Raw genomic sequence first — 15,701 nt, 5'->3', positions numbered from 1 at the left:
ACTCTGGAATACTTCTCAGCCACACGAAAGAATGAAGTAGTGTAATTTGCAGCAACACGGATGGACCTAGAGATTATCATACTAAGTGAGAAGTCAGACAGAGAAAGACAAATGCCATATGATATCACCTATGTGTGATTATGTGATACAAATGAACTTACGTACAAAACAGAAACAGACTCACATAGGTAGAAAACAAACCTATGGTTACCAAAGGGGAAAGGGGGTGGGGGAGGGATAAATTAGGAGTTTGGGATTAGCAGATGCAAACGACTGTATATAAAATAAACAACAAGGTCCTACTGTATAGCACAGGGAGCTATATTCAGTATCCTATAATAAACCATAGTGGAAAGGAATCTGAAAAAGAATATATATATATATATATATATATAACTGAATCACTTTGCTGTACACCAGAAACTAACACAACACTGTAAATCAACTATAGTCCAAGAAAAAAAATTGTAATAAAAAGAGCTTCCCAGTTTTCCGCCATGTCTCCAGCAGTCAGAGTTCACTGCACGGTTCAGTTTCCCACCACCATCCTGCTTAGTCCTAGGTGGGAGCTTGAAGAGACTCCTCTTTGAGAATGAGGCCCAGAGAGGTTAAGCCCCCGCTTACAACCAGCCACGGGCTTCTCTCTGTATTATGCTGAACCATATGAAATTGTCAGTCTTTGCTTTGGGCCCACAGAAATGTCAGTTTCGTATGAGGTAACCCATGCTTGCACTAAATCCAAACTTCTCACCAGGGCCTGCAAGCCCCTAAAATATGTGGCCTCTTTCGTCTTTTTTAAGCACCTCCACCCTCCTGTCCTTTGTATGGAGGCTGCACACTGGACGGGGCGGGTGCAGGATCGCATGGCAGCTTCCCTGAGCCCTCCCCCCGCCTCCAGGCTTCCTCCTTGGAAACCTACCTGTGAGCATGAACTGATACGCATTGTCAGAGATGGAGAAGATGTGGGGCGGGGCCTCCTGGCGCTTTTTGCCCCGGTAGCCCTCCACCACCTCGGGGTTGTACACCGGCAGCCACTTGTAAGGGTTGACAGTGACACAGAAGAGGCCCGAGTAGGTCTGGGGGAGCGTAAAAAATATATATGTATGTATACGTGGGTGTGTGCCTGTACACATAGAACCTTCTTTTTGTTATTTCACTTTTCTTTACGAGAAACTTGTAAAGGAGGCAAGATACTTCTCTTTATAGATGAGGCAGCTGAGACTCAAGAGGGTTGTAACGGACCTCCCGCCGCTGGTGGGTGCCGGTGCCAGGACCCCAGCCTCGGACCCACCTCGCCTGCCCCCGCCCCTCCTTCCAGCTGCTCTCCTCCTGCCCCGTTCATCTCTCACCTTCTCATCCTGCATCACTCTTGTCGCCCTTTCTTCTTTTCATTCCCCCTCTTTTGCTGAGCAGCTCAGTCAGCACCAGTCCTTCCAGAGCCCATCCCACCACAAGCAGCTCAGCCCCACCCCACCCCGTCAGAGGTCCCGGGAACCCAGCAAACGCGGGCACTGACGTAGATCATCCAGGAGGTGTAGCGGTCCTTGAGGTTGTACAGCACGGCCGGTTCATTCAGGTGCGTCAGCATGGCCATGTCCTCGATCCGGTCGAACTTGGGCGGGTTCATCGCGTACACGTCCTCTGGCTTCACCACCAGGGTCTGAAAGGGACGGGGTACAGTGCACACCTGGGCTTCTCTGTGCGTTTTGCCCCTGCAGCTATCTGTCTCCCACGCCCAGATCAGAAGAAGCAGGTGCTGGAGAAAATGCCCGTTTGACAGGGAGGGAGACAGGGCTGGGGGCGGCTTGCAGTGGTGGTGACGGAATGGGATTTGTTTCTGTTACTTGGGCTTTTGTTTTTTTCCATCTCCGATGGGCCTGAGGTGAGGGAAGGATGCCAGAAATGAGAAGAGGGTCTCTGTGGGTGGGTGCGGGGATGACGCAGGCGCGGGTGCCAGCAGGAACCTCTCAGCTCCGTGATGCCGGCTGGGCCGAAACCCAGCTCCAGCAGCTCATGGGTTTCTGCTGTCTACTCAGGGAACACGGCAGGTCCACTGGTGTTCCTGAGGCAGGTACCGAAGAGGAGGCTGGTGGCCTTGGGTCAGCAGGCCGGTGCCCAGAGTTAGCCGGCATTCTGAGCTCTCTGGAAGCAGCTGTCAAGCCCCCACCCTGCATCTTGCCCGTTCACCCGCTCTGGCCCTTGCTTGTGAAAGAGAACCAGCCCCGCTCCCTTTCTGGGGCGGGAGTGTTACAAGCCAGGAGAAGGAACCACGAGGCAGAGTGGTGGTTCCAGGCACTGGCAGGCGCCTTTGTGCTCCCCTCGAGAGAAGCCCCCTGCCCCAGTGCCCAGCGGGGCTGGAGGACCCTGGCATAGTGGGCGTGGAGCTCAGCTTCCTCTCCCCTGCTCTGCCCTCACCTCCTTCCTGAGACCTCCTTTGAAGATGGTCATTTTCCCCACCCCGCCTCTGGGCAAGGCAGTGGAAAACCTGCCTTTAAGTAGAGATCCACTTAAACCATCCATGCCATCAGCCCTTCCTGTGAGGGTCTAGACATCTTAGATTGTCATTCATCAGGTCTACCTTCCATGTTTCCCTGTGGCTTCATAAGCCCGTTCTTAACTCCATCATCTGAAATGTACTGAGAGCTGCCCTCTGGAGCTCCAGTGCTTGCAAGCATCACAGGACAATTTCAGTGCCTTTTTCCTTCACATCCAACCCAATGACGCTATTTCCTTTACACTTCTCTTTTGGATACCACCCCCCTGCCTTTTTTTTTTTCTTTTTTTTAACTTTTCTTAGAACATTTCCAGATTCTTCTGCTCTAGATTCCAGAGAGTAGTGAAGTCCAGAATTCCTCCCAGCATGCCCACAGTACCTGGGCCAGAATGTAGTGGGCTACACTGCTCATTGCCTTCATGATATGGGAAGGCTGCTATGTCACATCGAGCTTGTGGTCCACTAGGATCCTTTACTCGCTTTCCTTACTTCCTTAGTTAGATGGCTATTGCTAGAAGAATTAGGGGGAAACCTAGGCTACCAAAGGAGAGTGTTCTAACAGAGGTCCTCCTACTGTTGGACTCCCAACTCCACACCCCTGGGATGCACAGGGCTGGTCCCCTCTGACCTAGAGTGACACGAACATTAACAAAAGCACCCGAACATGGATTGTTTTGGCCAAACCACAACCAGGTGGTTCTCCCACCGTGCAGCCTGAGGCCAGTGTTCACTCTGCTTCCTCCGAGGACACCTGGGACGCTAAGGCGGTGATGCCAGGTGAGGCATTCCGGTGCCAGAGCCACGTCTGGAGATGGCTGGGTATGGACCGGACGCACAGACTGGGCAGCCATGGGGAGCAGACAGAGGCCTGGCCGGCCTGCAGAGGGTGTGGACGGGGCTTACCCTGTTGTCTTCGGTTTCCACCGTGACCTTCCCATCCTGGGTACTCTTAATTTTCCCCTTGGCGTATTCTTCCTTTGAGTCGACCACAAAGCAGTAGGTTTTGGCATCAAAAGGCTGGTTCTGAGCCTCGATCCTCTCCTTTTCTGACTTCCGGAGGAAGGGAGCGGCTATGCCGAACACTTCCATTTCGGTGCCGCTGCTCATGGTGTCGGCTGGAAGGCGAACCCACCAGGTGAGCCCTGCTGCCCCCAGGCTTCAGCCCTGCCTCGGAGGGAGCCCTTCAAGGCGGAGCCCCGGGAGCAAGGCTGCCCTCCATCGACCCCCAGGAAAATCAAATGCACACATATTTATTGAGCAGCTACTTTGTGCAAAGGGCACGGAGCGTATGCAATCCAAGCTCCCCCATTAGCCGGGGCTCGGACGGGCGAAGGGACCCTAGAGGCGGGTGCAGTTCTCGGGACTCACTTTCCTCTTCTGCAAAAACCCAGGTGTTGCTGAGGGAAGATTTAAAAATAAACACCATCAGAAATAAACGCCATTCTTCAAAGAGAGTGCGCTAAGTGGCAAATAGCTGAGGAATTTGGGGACCTTTCTGGCTCAAGGTGGCTACCTCTTCACAGGAGGAAACCGGCTTTTGCTTTCTTCGGTTCTGTTTTGAGAACAGAAGCAGCATCGGACATCAGCATCTACTCAGAGCATCTCCCCAGGTGCTGCCTCCTCTCCACTCCGCTCCAGCCTAACCTGTCCTGGTCTGAGCTCTACAGGGCTCTCACCCTCCAGGCCATCGGAGGTGGGAGGAACTGGTAGCCTAGAGACCTCTGAGCCAAGGGACCCGACCGGCTTCCTCACCTGAGGGTCACACCCACGGGAGATCAGCAGACAACAGCAGTCGTGGGAAATCAGACCTGCAATAAATACGCAGAAAGCAAGCTCAGGACACGGGAGTGTCTGGGTCGGTTCTGAATCGGGTCCTGATGAGCTAACCAAATAAGGATGAAGGACTAATAACTTAGAAAGAGCCTTACCCCAGAGACAAGCTGGAGGAGCAGATGGGACGTGACCCACAGGTGAGCCACGAAGGTAGGAAAAGCCCCCAACCGCCCCAAACCTGGCTCCTACCAGCCCAGCACGGCACCCTCCTCAGTCTGCAGTGCCTCCCATTCAGAACTGGGCAGGAAGGACAGAATCCCTATTAAAAAGGCCAGTGGTTCGAAGCCGGGATCAGGCCCCCTGTCTTCGGTGAACAGGGAGAAATCTCAGATTGGCCGATGGACACCCACCAGGCACGCAGCGCAGGTGGGGAAGGTGAGGGCAGGGTAGGCGGCGACCCCACTGGCCTCTGCACAGATCGGAGAAGCGAAGGGCAGGCCGTGGCCCACGGAGCGTCGAGGGGAGAGCGGGCCGGAGGACGGTGCTGCAGGCAGCGGGGTGGGCCTTTGGGCCCGAGGCCCAGCTCCGCCTCTAACTAACCTTACCAAAGCCAGACAGGCCCGCACCAGGTGGCGTCCTCCAAGCCGCACTCGGAAAAGAGCCAGCGAGGGGCGCTGCGACTCTCTTCCACCCACAAAGCAGCTACAGAGGGGCTGCTGCCCGCGGACTTTTATACCCCCCGCTAACGCCACCGCTCATTCCTTCTCTATATTTGGAAAGAGAATGACCGACACCACAAGCTGAGGACCAGCTCCTTCCTCACTTTTTTTTTTGTCGTTGCCAAGGGAGAGGTATATATAGAAATGAGCGGGATCCACAACCATTTTCCCATTGGGGAAAGCTGGAGGTTTGAGATGCCTTCCTTTGAACTTGGGCCCGGGGTGTCCTCACTCAGTGTGATGGGACAGCCTCGCTGGGGCTCCTGCCTAACTCCATCCTGCGGGCGCCACGGGCTCAGACATCAGTGTGCAGCCCTGGGCAGCAGGTACTTAGAAATCTTGTCCTGTGGGAAAAGGGAGGAAACCAAGGACAAAACTATTAAAATCCTCTTGGAGTTTTGAGCAAGACTTTTGTCACAACACAGGGTGGTGTGATTGTAAAACTCAGCCAGAAACAACAACAACAACAATCTTCCTCCTCCTCCTTTCACTGTGTAACTTTCTATCTCATTAGTATCATTATTAACTGAATCCTTTCTTAAGTGCCAGTAACACCAACAAGTAAATTAATGATGGGGGAGCTACCCGGCCAGACAGTATCCACAGCAACAGCTGCTTTAAGGACCTGTTGTTATTGAGATACACTATGGATTAGGAAAGACTAGCTGCTGGCCTGGGTGGGGGGTAGGGAGAAGGCATGGCCTGCAGAGAAACGGGGGGTGACTGGGGGGGGGGCTGTCTAACAAGTCTGGTTGTTTCTAAGTCAGGGTTGGAAAAATGAAGCTTCCGGAGAAGAATGAAGCTTCTTTCCCTTCTACTTTATGTCTGTTTGTTTTTTCCCTATTTTTCCTGACAAATCTTTGGGAGGGTGGCCAGCAGGCACCCTCGTTAATTGGTCATTAATTTTAAAGAGTGTCAGCAGTTCCCACTTGAGAATAAGAGCTGCCCCTCCCAACGCACCCACACCAGGCGTGGATACGGAGGCCACTCGAAGAGGTGTGGGTAGGGCAGGGGGAGCAGGACTGTGGTCCCCAAGGTGCAGGGACATTAAGCACCCACTGTATGCTGGCCCCAATGCAGAGCGCTTCAAGAAGGTACACAAGAAACGGAAGATGCAGCCTTTACCCTTAATGGTTTGTAGGATAAACGGTGACTCAATCGTTCTGACATTTAGGGGACTTTAGATCAAAGCGCACATTTATGAAGTGCCTGCTCTGTGAAGGCCAGAAAGGTGAGTGGCCACCAGCGGGGGAGTCAGGAAGTACGGAGCCCGCTCGCTTGCCCCCGCAGCCTGCTGTGGGCTTGCTGCCTGTCACACCCCCACGCCACCTCCTTGCTCCAGCTGGGACTGAAACCCCCGTCCCTAGAGCCCCTCCCCATCCAAGAAGAGAGCCCGACCCTCCTAAAGGGTGCATCCGTGCTCTGAAGGGGAGCGGCCTGCCTGAGGTCCTGTCCTGCCTGCCCAGTGACCTCAGTCCAAGTCTCTGTGCCATTGGCCAGGCATCTCCTTGGAGACCTGGTCAGGGCAGGTGCATGTCACCTGTGGGAGCAGAGGTGTTAGCAAGCCCCACGGGGCTGAGGGACAGTGCGAGGGGCCCTGACCACACCTTGGGCAGTGACGTAGCAGGGTGGCCACGGGACAGGGAGAGGTGCTGGCGGCTCCTTCTTAAACACCTAGAGTCACTGCTGGGAGGGGCTTTGTGGGCAACGGGAAAAGGCTCAGTTTGCTCTTTGCCTTTTGTTGTTACCAGTTTACCCGTCTCTCTGTATAACCATATCCATACCCACCTCCAGGAAGCCGAAAGGATGTTTTCCATACAGGTCTTGCCTGAGTTCGCTGTAAAACAGCCCCAGGTCACATTACTGAGCCCAGCCCCAGCTCTGAAGTGCCCACGGCCTTCCACCCCAGCTTTTCCAAATCACGCAGCCTGTCGTCCTTCTTTCCATCACGCTTCTTCCTCCTGCAGGTATAGAGTGTTCAGCTGGGGGATCTCAGAGGTCGTTTGCTGGTCAGCCTGCTTTTGCATAGGAGGAGCTGGAAGGCAGGAGGGATAGGAAGCTTGCCTAAGGAGGGTCAGGGTTAGGCAGAGAGCTCCACTCTCCAGAGGACAGAAATGACAACAATAACTGCCACAGAGAAAAGTTTTAAAACTAGATACCAGGAATCAAAAAGTACGGCCGTCTGGAAAATTATCTGTAGGAGGGAAGAACTGCACGTGCAGCAGCAGCTGCGGGCTGTGGAGCTTTGGAGTCAGACGGGCCTGGGTGTGAATCCCACCACTTGCCCTCTCGTTTACTGTGTGATGGCAGGCATTGTGCCTAACTTCTCTGAGCCTCTGTTTTCTCATCTGTAAAATGGGGATGGTACAGCTGCCTCACAGACTAGTCATGTGCATTTGATAGGATATTAAAATGTCAGGCACGCCCTGCCCAGTGCTGTGTTTATAGCACATTGTAGATTTGAAGTTTTCTTCCCTGTCTGAAGGTTTCCATGTGTTACACACAGTACGACTGGTTATATTGATGACATTGAGTAGATCATATTGGATATTTGTTTTATCGATATGAGGAGGCAGAAGGGACATATATATATGTGTGTGTGTTAAGAAGATTTCCATCCAAAGAGAGAGAAATCTTAAAGAAGAAGACCTCTTGGTGCTTAAGTAGGCAGCTTTCAGGGCTAACTGGACCCTCGGCTGGTGTGGAATTCCTCCTCTGATCAGCTGGGGGACAGATGACTTACCAGTGTATTATTAGCCAGCTTTATGGGAAAAGGAGGAGCCCTTGTTCTTTCAGCCATCACCCAGCGAGAACTAATCCCCACAGCCTGGACTCAGAGCTGCGTTTATTCCTGGGTGCGCTGGAAGAAAATGTATTGTCTCAAGAATGCAGGCAGCTCCGGAGGCGCTATTTGGAGAGTGGCTGAGTCCCCTCGTCAGAGCTGGCAGCTTGCTCCTGAGCTATTTTCCTCTACTTCTGTTTGATGTCTGATCCACATGTGGACATGGAGCCCCTAGGACAGCGCTCTGTCAGAGCATGACGTCAGCCGCAGGAGCAGATGCCTCCGGGATCAAGTGCCTTTTCCATGTCCCGCTTGAGGGGGATTTGGTGTCAGTGGAAGCAGGGAACTTGGTTATTCTGAGCAAAGACCATTCCCTGCCAGTGAGGTGAAGGTGGAGGTCCTGAACCAGTGTCCAGAGCCCCAGGTAATAAATAAAGCCGAGAGGGCCCATAACTCTCCTTTAATTCAATTCAACAAACACCTGCTTTCCCCACCTTTCTATTAGGAACAAAGTCAAATCTGTAGGTAAGCACAAAGCACAGTCGTGCACATCCAGGGTTAAAATGCAGTTGGAGTTGATGCCAGAGCCACGCTACCGACCACCGCACTAATTATATGAGAGGGCTTCGGGAATGGATGCTTCCAGAATTATGACATGAGCCAGAAGTTTGTGAAGTCGATCAGAGCAAACGTTTTAAAAGGTCAAACCCCAATCTGTGAGTGAAAGGGAGAGCTGGTGCTAAAAGGTGACCAGGAAAAGGGAGGATGCCACACACAGAGAGTCAGAGGAGAAGACTAAAGATGAGAGTGAGAGAAGGTTTGAGAGACAGTCGCTGGCAAAGAAGAGACGAGTCCCATACCTGAGATGGGGCAGCTGCGGCTGCTGTCCGAAGTCTGCAGATGGTTCAGAAGATTGATGGGCCCGTGTGGTTGGGAGCTTGGAGCAACATGATTGAAGCAGGGAAGAATGCTTTGAGAGGGACAGGAGAAGACGGGCGTTCCAAGGAAAGGAGTTTATAAACAGCAGGCATGACCCAGGGCTTTGCCAGGGTATTTGAGGACAGGAAGGAAGAATAACATATGCATCTGAACAATGCCACAGAGAAGGAGGCAAGCAAACTAGTCCACCAGGTGCGTGTGGATGTGGAACGTAAAGATCAAAGATCACCAGGAGGTCACCACTGGGAGGAAGTAGAGAACAAATGGCTCCATAATAATAGAGAACTTGGAAGAAAGGTGGCCAATTTGAGGTGTGGTAGTTGATTAATATTTAAGCCATAACCTTTAAATTGAAGGATAACACTGAATTTTCATTTAAAGTCGTGCTTTTCGAGAGAAATGACCCAAATAAACAAAATAAGAGGAGAAATAACGACCAATACGGCAGAAATACAAAAAAAAAAAAAAAAAGTAAGAGAATACTATGAACAATTATATGCCAACAAATTGGACAACCTAGAAATGGGTAAGTTTCTAGAAACATACAGGCTGTCAAAACGGAATCAAGAAGAAATTGAACACACCAACCACCAGAAGTGAAATAGAATCTGAAATTTAAAAAACTCCCTGCAAACAAAAGTCTAGGACTGTACGGCTTCACTGGGGAATTCTACCAAACATACAAGGAAGAACTTATATCGATCCTTCTCAAACTCTTCCAGAAGACTGAAGAGGAGGGAACACCCCCAAAGTCATTTTATGAAGCCGCCATCACCCTGATACAAAACCAGACAAAGACACTACCAAAAAAGAAAATTACAGGACAATTCTTTGATGAAAATAGACGCAAAAATCCTCAACAAAATATTAGCAAACTGAATCCAACAACACATAAAAGTGATCACGCACCATGATAAAGTTGGATTCATCCTAGGGTCGCAAGGACGGCTCAATATACACAAATCAATGTGATACACCATGTCAACCAAAAAAAAAGACAAAAGCCACATGATCATCTCAATAGATGCAGAAAAAGCATTTGATAAAATTCAACATCCATTCATGGTAAAACCTCTCACCAAAGTGGTTACACAGGGAACAAATCTCAACATAATAAAAACTATTTATGACAAACCCACAGCCAACATGATACTCAACAGTGAAAAGCTGAAAGCCTTCCTGCTAAAATCTGGAACAAGACAAGGATGCCCACTCTGACCACTTCTATTTAACATAGTATTGGAAGTCCTAGCTACAGCAATTAGACAAGAAAAAGAAATAAAAGGTATCCAAATTGAAAGGGAAGAGGTAAAACATGGAGATGACATGGTAACTCTACATAGAAAACCCTAAAGGCTCCACACAAAACTGTTAGAACTGATAAACGAATTCAGCAAGGTAGCAGAATACAAGATTAACATACAGAAATCTGTCGCATTTCTTTACACTAACAATGAAATATCAGAAAGAGAACGTGAAAGCTCCGGTGGAAGATGGTGGAAGAGTAAGACGTGGAGATCACCTTCCTCCCCACAGATACACCAGAAATACATCTACACGTGGAACAACACCTACAGAACACCTACTGAATGCTGGCAGAAGACCTCAGACCTCCCAAAAGGCAAGAAACTCCCCAAGTACCTGGGTAGGGCAGAAGAAAAAAATAAAAAACAGAGACAAAAGAATAGGGACGGGACCTGCACCAGTGGGAGGGAGCTGTGAAGGAGGAAATGTTTCCACACACTAGGAAGCCCCTTCGCGGGCAGAGACTGCAGGTGTCAGAGGGGGAAGCTTCAGAGCCGCGGAGGAGAGCGCAGCCACAGGGGTGCAGAGGGCAAAGCGGGGAGATTCCCGCACAGAGGATGGGTGCCGACCAGCACTCACCAGCCCGAGAGGCTTGTCTGCTCACCCGCCGGGGCGGGCGGGGCTGGGAGCTGAGGCTCGGGCTTCAGTCGGAGCGCAGGGAGAGGACTGGGGTTGGCGGCGTGAACACAGCCTGAAGGGGGCTAGTGCGCCACGGCTGGCCGGGAGGGAGTCCGGGGAAAAGGTCTGGAGCTGCCGAAGAGGCAAGAGACTTTTTCTTCCCTCTTTGTTTCCTGGTGCGCGAGGAGAGGGGATTAAGAGTGCTGCTTAAAGGAGCTCCAGAGACGGCCGCGAGCTGTGGCTAAAAGCACGGACCCCAGAGACGGGCATGAGATGCTAAGGCTGCTGCTGCCGCCACCAAGAAGCCTGTGTGCGAGCACAGGTCACCATCCACACCTCCCTTCAAGGGAGCCTGTGCAGCCCGCCACTGCCAGGTTCCCGGGATCCAGGGACAATTCCCCCGGGAGAACGCACGGCGCCTCAGGCTGGTGCAACGTCATGCCGGCCTCTGCCGCCGCAGGCCCGCCCCGCACTCCGTGCCCCTCCCTCCCCCTGGCCTGAGTGAGCCAGAGCCCCCGAATCAGCGGCTCCTTTAACCCCGTGCTGTCTGAGCGAAAAACAGACGCCCTCCAGCTACCTACACGCAGAGGCAGGGCCAAATCCAAAGCTGAGACCCCGGAGCTGTGAGAACAAAGAAGAGAAAGGGAAATCTCTCCCAGCAGCCTCAGAAGCAGCGGATTAAAGTTCCACAATCAACTTGATGTACCCTAGATCTGTGGAATACCTGAATAGACAATGAATCATCCCAAATTGAGGAGGTGGACTTTGGGAGCAAGATTTAAGATTTTTTCCCCTTTTCCTCTTTTTATGTGTATGTGTATGCTTCTGTGTGAGATTTTGTCTGTATAGCTTTGCTTCCACCATTTGTCCTAGGGTTCTATCCGTCCGTTTTTGTTTTTTTTTTAATTTTTTTCTTAATAATTAATTTTAATAACTATTTTATTTTACTTTATTTTCTTTCTTCCTTCCTTCCTCCCGTCCTCCCTTCCTCTCTTTCTTTCTTTCTTTCTTCCTACTTCTACTAATTCTTTCTCTCTAGTTTTTCTCCCTTTTATTCTGAGCTGTGTGGATTACAGGCTGTTGGTGCTGCAGCCAGGAGTCAGTGCTGTGCCTCTGAGGTGGGAGAGCCAACTTCACGACACTGGGCAACAAGAGACCTCCCAGCTCCACATAATATCAAATGGCGAAAATCTCCCAGAGATGTCCATCTCAACGCCAGCACCCAGCTTCACTCAACGACCAGCAAGCTACAGTGCTGGACACCCTATGCCAAACAACCAGCAAAACAGGAACACAACCCCACCCATTAGCAGAGAGGCTGCCTAAAATCATAATAAGTCCACAGACACCCCAAAACACACCACCAGACGTGGACCTGCCCACCAGAGAGACAAGATCCAGCCTCATCCACCAGAACACAGGCACTAGTCCCCTCCACCAGGAAGCCTACACAACCCACTGAACCAACCTTAGCCACTGCGGACAGACATCAAAAACGGGAACTACGAACCTGCAGCCTGCAAAAAGGAGACCCCAAACACAGTAAGATATGCAAAATGAGAAGATAGAGAAACACACAGCAGATGAAGGAGCAAGGTAAAAACCCACCAGACCAAACAAATGAAGAGGAAACAGGCAGTCTACCTGAAAAAGAATTCAGAGTAATGATAGTAAAGATGATCCAAAATCTTGGAGATAGAACAGAGAAAATGCAAGAAACATTTAACAAGGACCTAGAAGAACTAAAGATGAAACAAACAACGATGAACAACACAATAAATGAAATGAAAAATACTCTGGAAGGGATCAATAGCAGAATAACTGAGGCAGAAGAACAGATAAGTGACCTGGAAGATAAAATAGTGGAAATAACTACTGCAGAGCAGAATAAAGAAAAGAGAATGAAAAGAACCGAGGACAGTCTCAGAGACCTCTGGGACAAAATTAAACGCACCAACATTCGAATTATAGGGGTTCCAGAAGAAGAAGAGAAAAAGAAAGGGACTGAGAAAATATTTGAAGAGATTATAGTTGAAAACTTCCCAAATATGGGAAACGAAATAGTTAATCAAGTCCAGGAAGCACAGAGAGTCCCATACAGGATAAATCCAAGGAGAAATACGACAAGACACATATTAATCAAACTGTCAAAAATTAAATACAAAGAAAGCATATTAAAAGCAGCAAGGGAAAAACAACAAATAACACACAAGGGAATCCCCATAAGGTTAACAGCTGATCTCTCAGCAGAAACTCTGCAAGCCAGAAAGGAGTGGCAGGACATATTGAAAGTGACGAAGGAGAAAAACCTGCAACCAAGATTACTCTACCCAGCAAGGATCTCATTCAGATTTGATGGAGAAATTAAAACCTTTACAGACAAGCAAAAGCTGAGAGAATTCAGCACCACCAAACCAGCTTTACAACAAATGCTAAAGGAACTTCTCTAGGCAAGAAACACAAGAGAAGGAAAAGACCTACAATAATGAACCCAAAACAATATAGAAAATGGGAATAGGAACATACATATCGATAATTACCTTAAATGTAAATGGACTAAATGCTCCCATCAAAAGACACAGATTGGCTGAATGGATACAAAAACAAGACCCATATATATGCTGTCTACAAGAGACCCACTTCAGACCTAGAGACACATACAGATTGAAAGTAAGGGGATGGAAAAAGATATTCCATGCAAATGGAAACCAAAAGAAAGCTGGAGTAGCAATTCTCATATCAGACAAAATAGAGGTTAAAATAAAGACTGTTAGAAGAGACAAAGAAGGACACTACATAATGATCAAGGGATCGATCCAAGAAGAAGATATAACAATTATAAATATTTATGCACCCAACATAGGAGCACCTCAATACATAAGGCAAATACTAACAGCCATAAAAGGGAAAATCGACAGTAACACATTCATAGTAGGGGACTTTAACACCCCACTTTCACCAATAGATCATCCAAAATGAAAATAAATGAGGAAACACAAGCTTTAAATGATACATTAAACAAGATGGACTTAACTGATATTTATAGGAAACTCCATCCAAAAACAACAGAATACACATTTTTCTCAAGTGCTCATGGAACATTCTCCAGGATAGATCATATCTTGGGTCACAAATCAAGCCTTGGTAAATTTAAGAAAATTGAAACTGTATCAAGTATCCTTTCTGACCACAACACTATGAGACTAGATATCAATTACAGGGAAAGATCTGAAAAAAATACAAACACATGAGGCTAAAAAATACACTACTTAATAACGAAGTGACCACTGAAGAAATCAAAGAGGAAATCAAAAAATACCTAGAAACAAATGACAATGGAGACATGACGACCCTAAACCTATGGGATGCAGCAAAGCAGTTCTAAGAGGGAAGTTTATAGCAATACAATCCTACCTTAAGAAGCAGGAAACATCTCGAATAAACAACCTAACCTTGCACCTAAAGCAATTAGAGAAAGAAGAACAAAAAAAATCCAAAGTTAGCGAAGGAAAGAAATCATAGAGATCAGATCAGAAGTAAATGAAAAAGAAATGAAGGAAACGATAGCAAGGATCAATAAAACTAAAAGCTGGTTCTTTGACAAGATAAACAAAATTGATAAACCATTAGCCAGACTCATCAAGAACAAAAGGGAGAAGACTCAAATCAATAGAATTAGAAATTAAAAAGGAGAAGTAACAACTGACACTGCAGAAATACAAAAGATCATGAGAGATTACTACAAGTAACTCTATGCCAATAAAATGGACGACCTGGAAGAAATGGACAAATTCTTAGAAATGCACACCGTGCCAAGACAGAATCAGGAAGAAATAGAAAATATGAACAGACCAATCACAAGCACTGAAACTGAAACTCTGATTAAAAATCTTCCAACAAACAAAAGCCCAGGACCAGATGGCTTCACAGGCGAATTCTATCAAACATTTAGAGAAGAGCTTACACCTATCTTCTCAAACTCTTCCAAAATATAGCAGAGGGAAGAACACTCACAAATTCATTCCATAAGGCCACCATCACCTTGATTCCAAAACCAGACAAGGATGTCACAAAGAAAGAAAACTACAGGCCAATATCACTGATGAACATAGATGCAAAAATCCTCAACAAAATACTAGCAAACAGAATCCAACAGCACATTAAAAGGATCATACACCATGATCAAGTGGGGTTTATTCCAGGAATGCAAGGATTCTTCAAAATACGCAAAACAATCAACGTGATACACCATATTAACAAGTCGAAGGAGAATAACCATATGATCATCTCAATAGATGCAGAGAAAGCTTTCGACAAAATTCAACACCCATTTATGATAAAAACCCTGAAGAAAATAGGCATAGAGGGAACTTTCCTCAACATAATAAAGGCCATATATGACAAGCCCACAGCCAACATCATCCTCAATGGTGAAAAACTGAAAGCATTTCCACTAAGATCAGGAACAAGACAAGGTTGCACACTCTCACCACTCTTATTCAACATATTTTTGGAAGTTTTAGCCACAGCAATCAGAGAAGAAAAGGAAATAATAGGAATCCAAATCAGAAAAGATGAAGTAAAGCTGTCACTGTTTGCAGATGACATGATACTATACACAGAGAATCCTAAAGATGCTACCAAAAAACGACTAGAGCTAATCAATGAATTTGGTAAAGTGGCAGGATACAAAATTAATGCACAGAAATCTCTGGCATTCCTATACACTAATGATGAAAAATCTGAAAGTAAAATCAAGAAAACACTCCCATTTACCACTGCAACAAAAAGAATAAAATATCTAGGAATAAACCTACTTAAGGAGACAAAAGACCTATATGCAGAAAATTATAAGACACCGATGAAAGAAATTAAAGATGATACAAATAGATGGAGAGATATACCATGTTCTTGGATTGGAAGAATCAACATTGTGAAAATGACTCTACTACCGAAAGCAATCTACAGATTCAATGCAATCCCTATCAAACTACCACTGGCATTTTTCACAAAACTAGAACAAAAAATTTCACAATTTGTACGGAAACACAAAAGACCCTGAATAGCCAAA

General features: G+C 47.8%; 1 protein-coding gene across 1 annotated transcript in view; it reads right to left on the bottom strand.

The window, feature by feature from the left end:
* The window catches only part of LOC101324002 (myosin-3), a 63,088-nt gene that overhangs the window by 16,956 nt on the left and 30,431 nt on the right, over window positions 1-15,701 (bottom strand). Inside the window, exons 2-8 of the mRNA XM_073797339.1 lie at window positions 6,775-7,021; window positions 5,091-5,330; window positions 4,247-4,302; window positions 3,863-3,891; window positions 3,398-3,609; window positions 1,517-1,660; window positions 920-1,076 (exon numbers count right to left, since the gene is read on the bottom strand). Of these exons, the coding sequence (XP_073653440.1) occupies window positions 920-1,076; window positions 1,517-1,660; window positions 3,398-3,601 (505 nt within the window). The 5' untranslated portion in view covers window positions 3,602-3,609; window positions 3,863-3,891; window positions 4,247-4,302; window positions 5,091-5,330; window positions 6,775-7,021. The remainder of the gene's footprint in view (window positions 1-919; window positions 1,077-1,516; window positions 1,661-3,397; window positions 3,610-3,862; window positions 3,892-4,246; window positions 4,303-5,090; window positions 5,331-6,774; window positions 7,022-15,701) is intronic.

Source organism: Tursiops truncatus, chromosome 20, assembly GCF_011762595.2.
Source record: "Tursiops truncatus isolate mTurTru1 chromosome 20, mTurTru1.mat.Y, whole genome shotgun sequence".
Taxonomy (NCBI): domain Eukaryota; kingdom Metazoa; phylum Chordata; class Mammalia; order Artiodactyla; family Delphinidae; genus Tursiops; species Tursiops truncatus.
The sequence above is the reverse complement of the archived record's forward strand: the minus strand, read 5'-3'. Positions and strand labels throughout refer to the sequence as shown.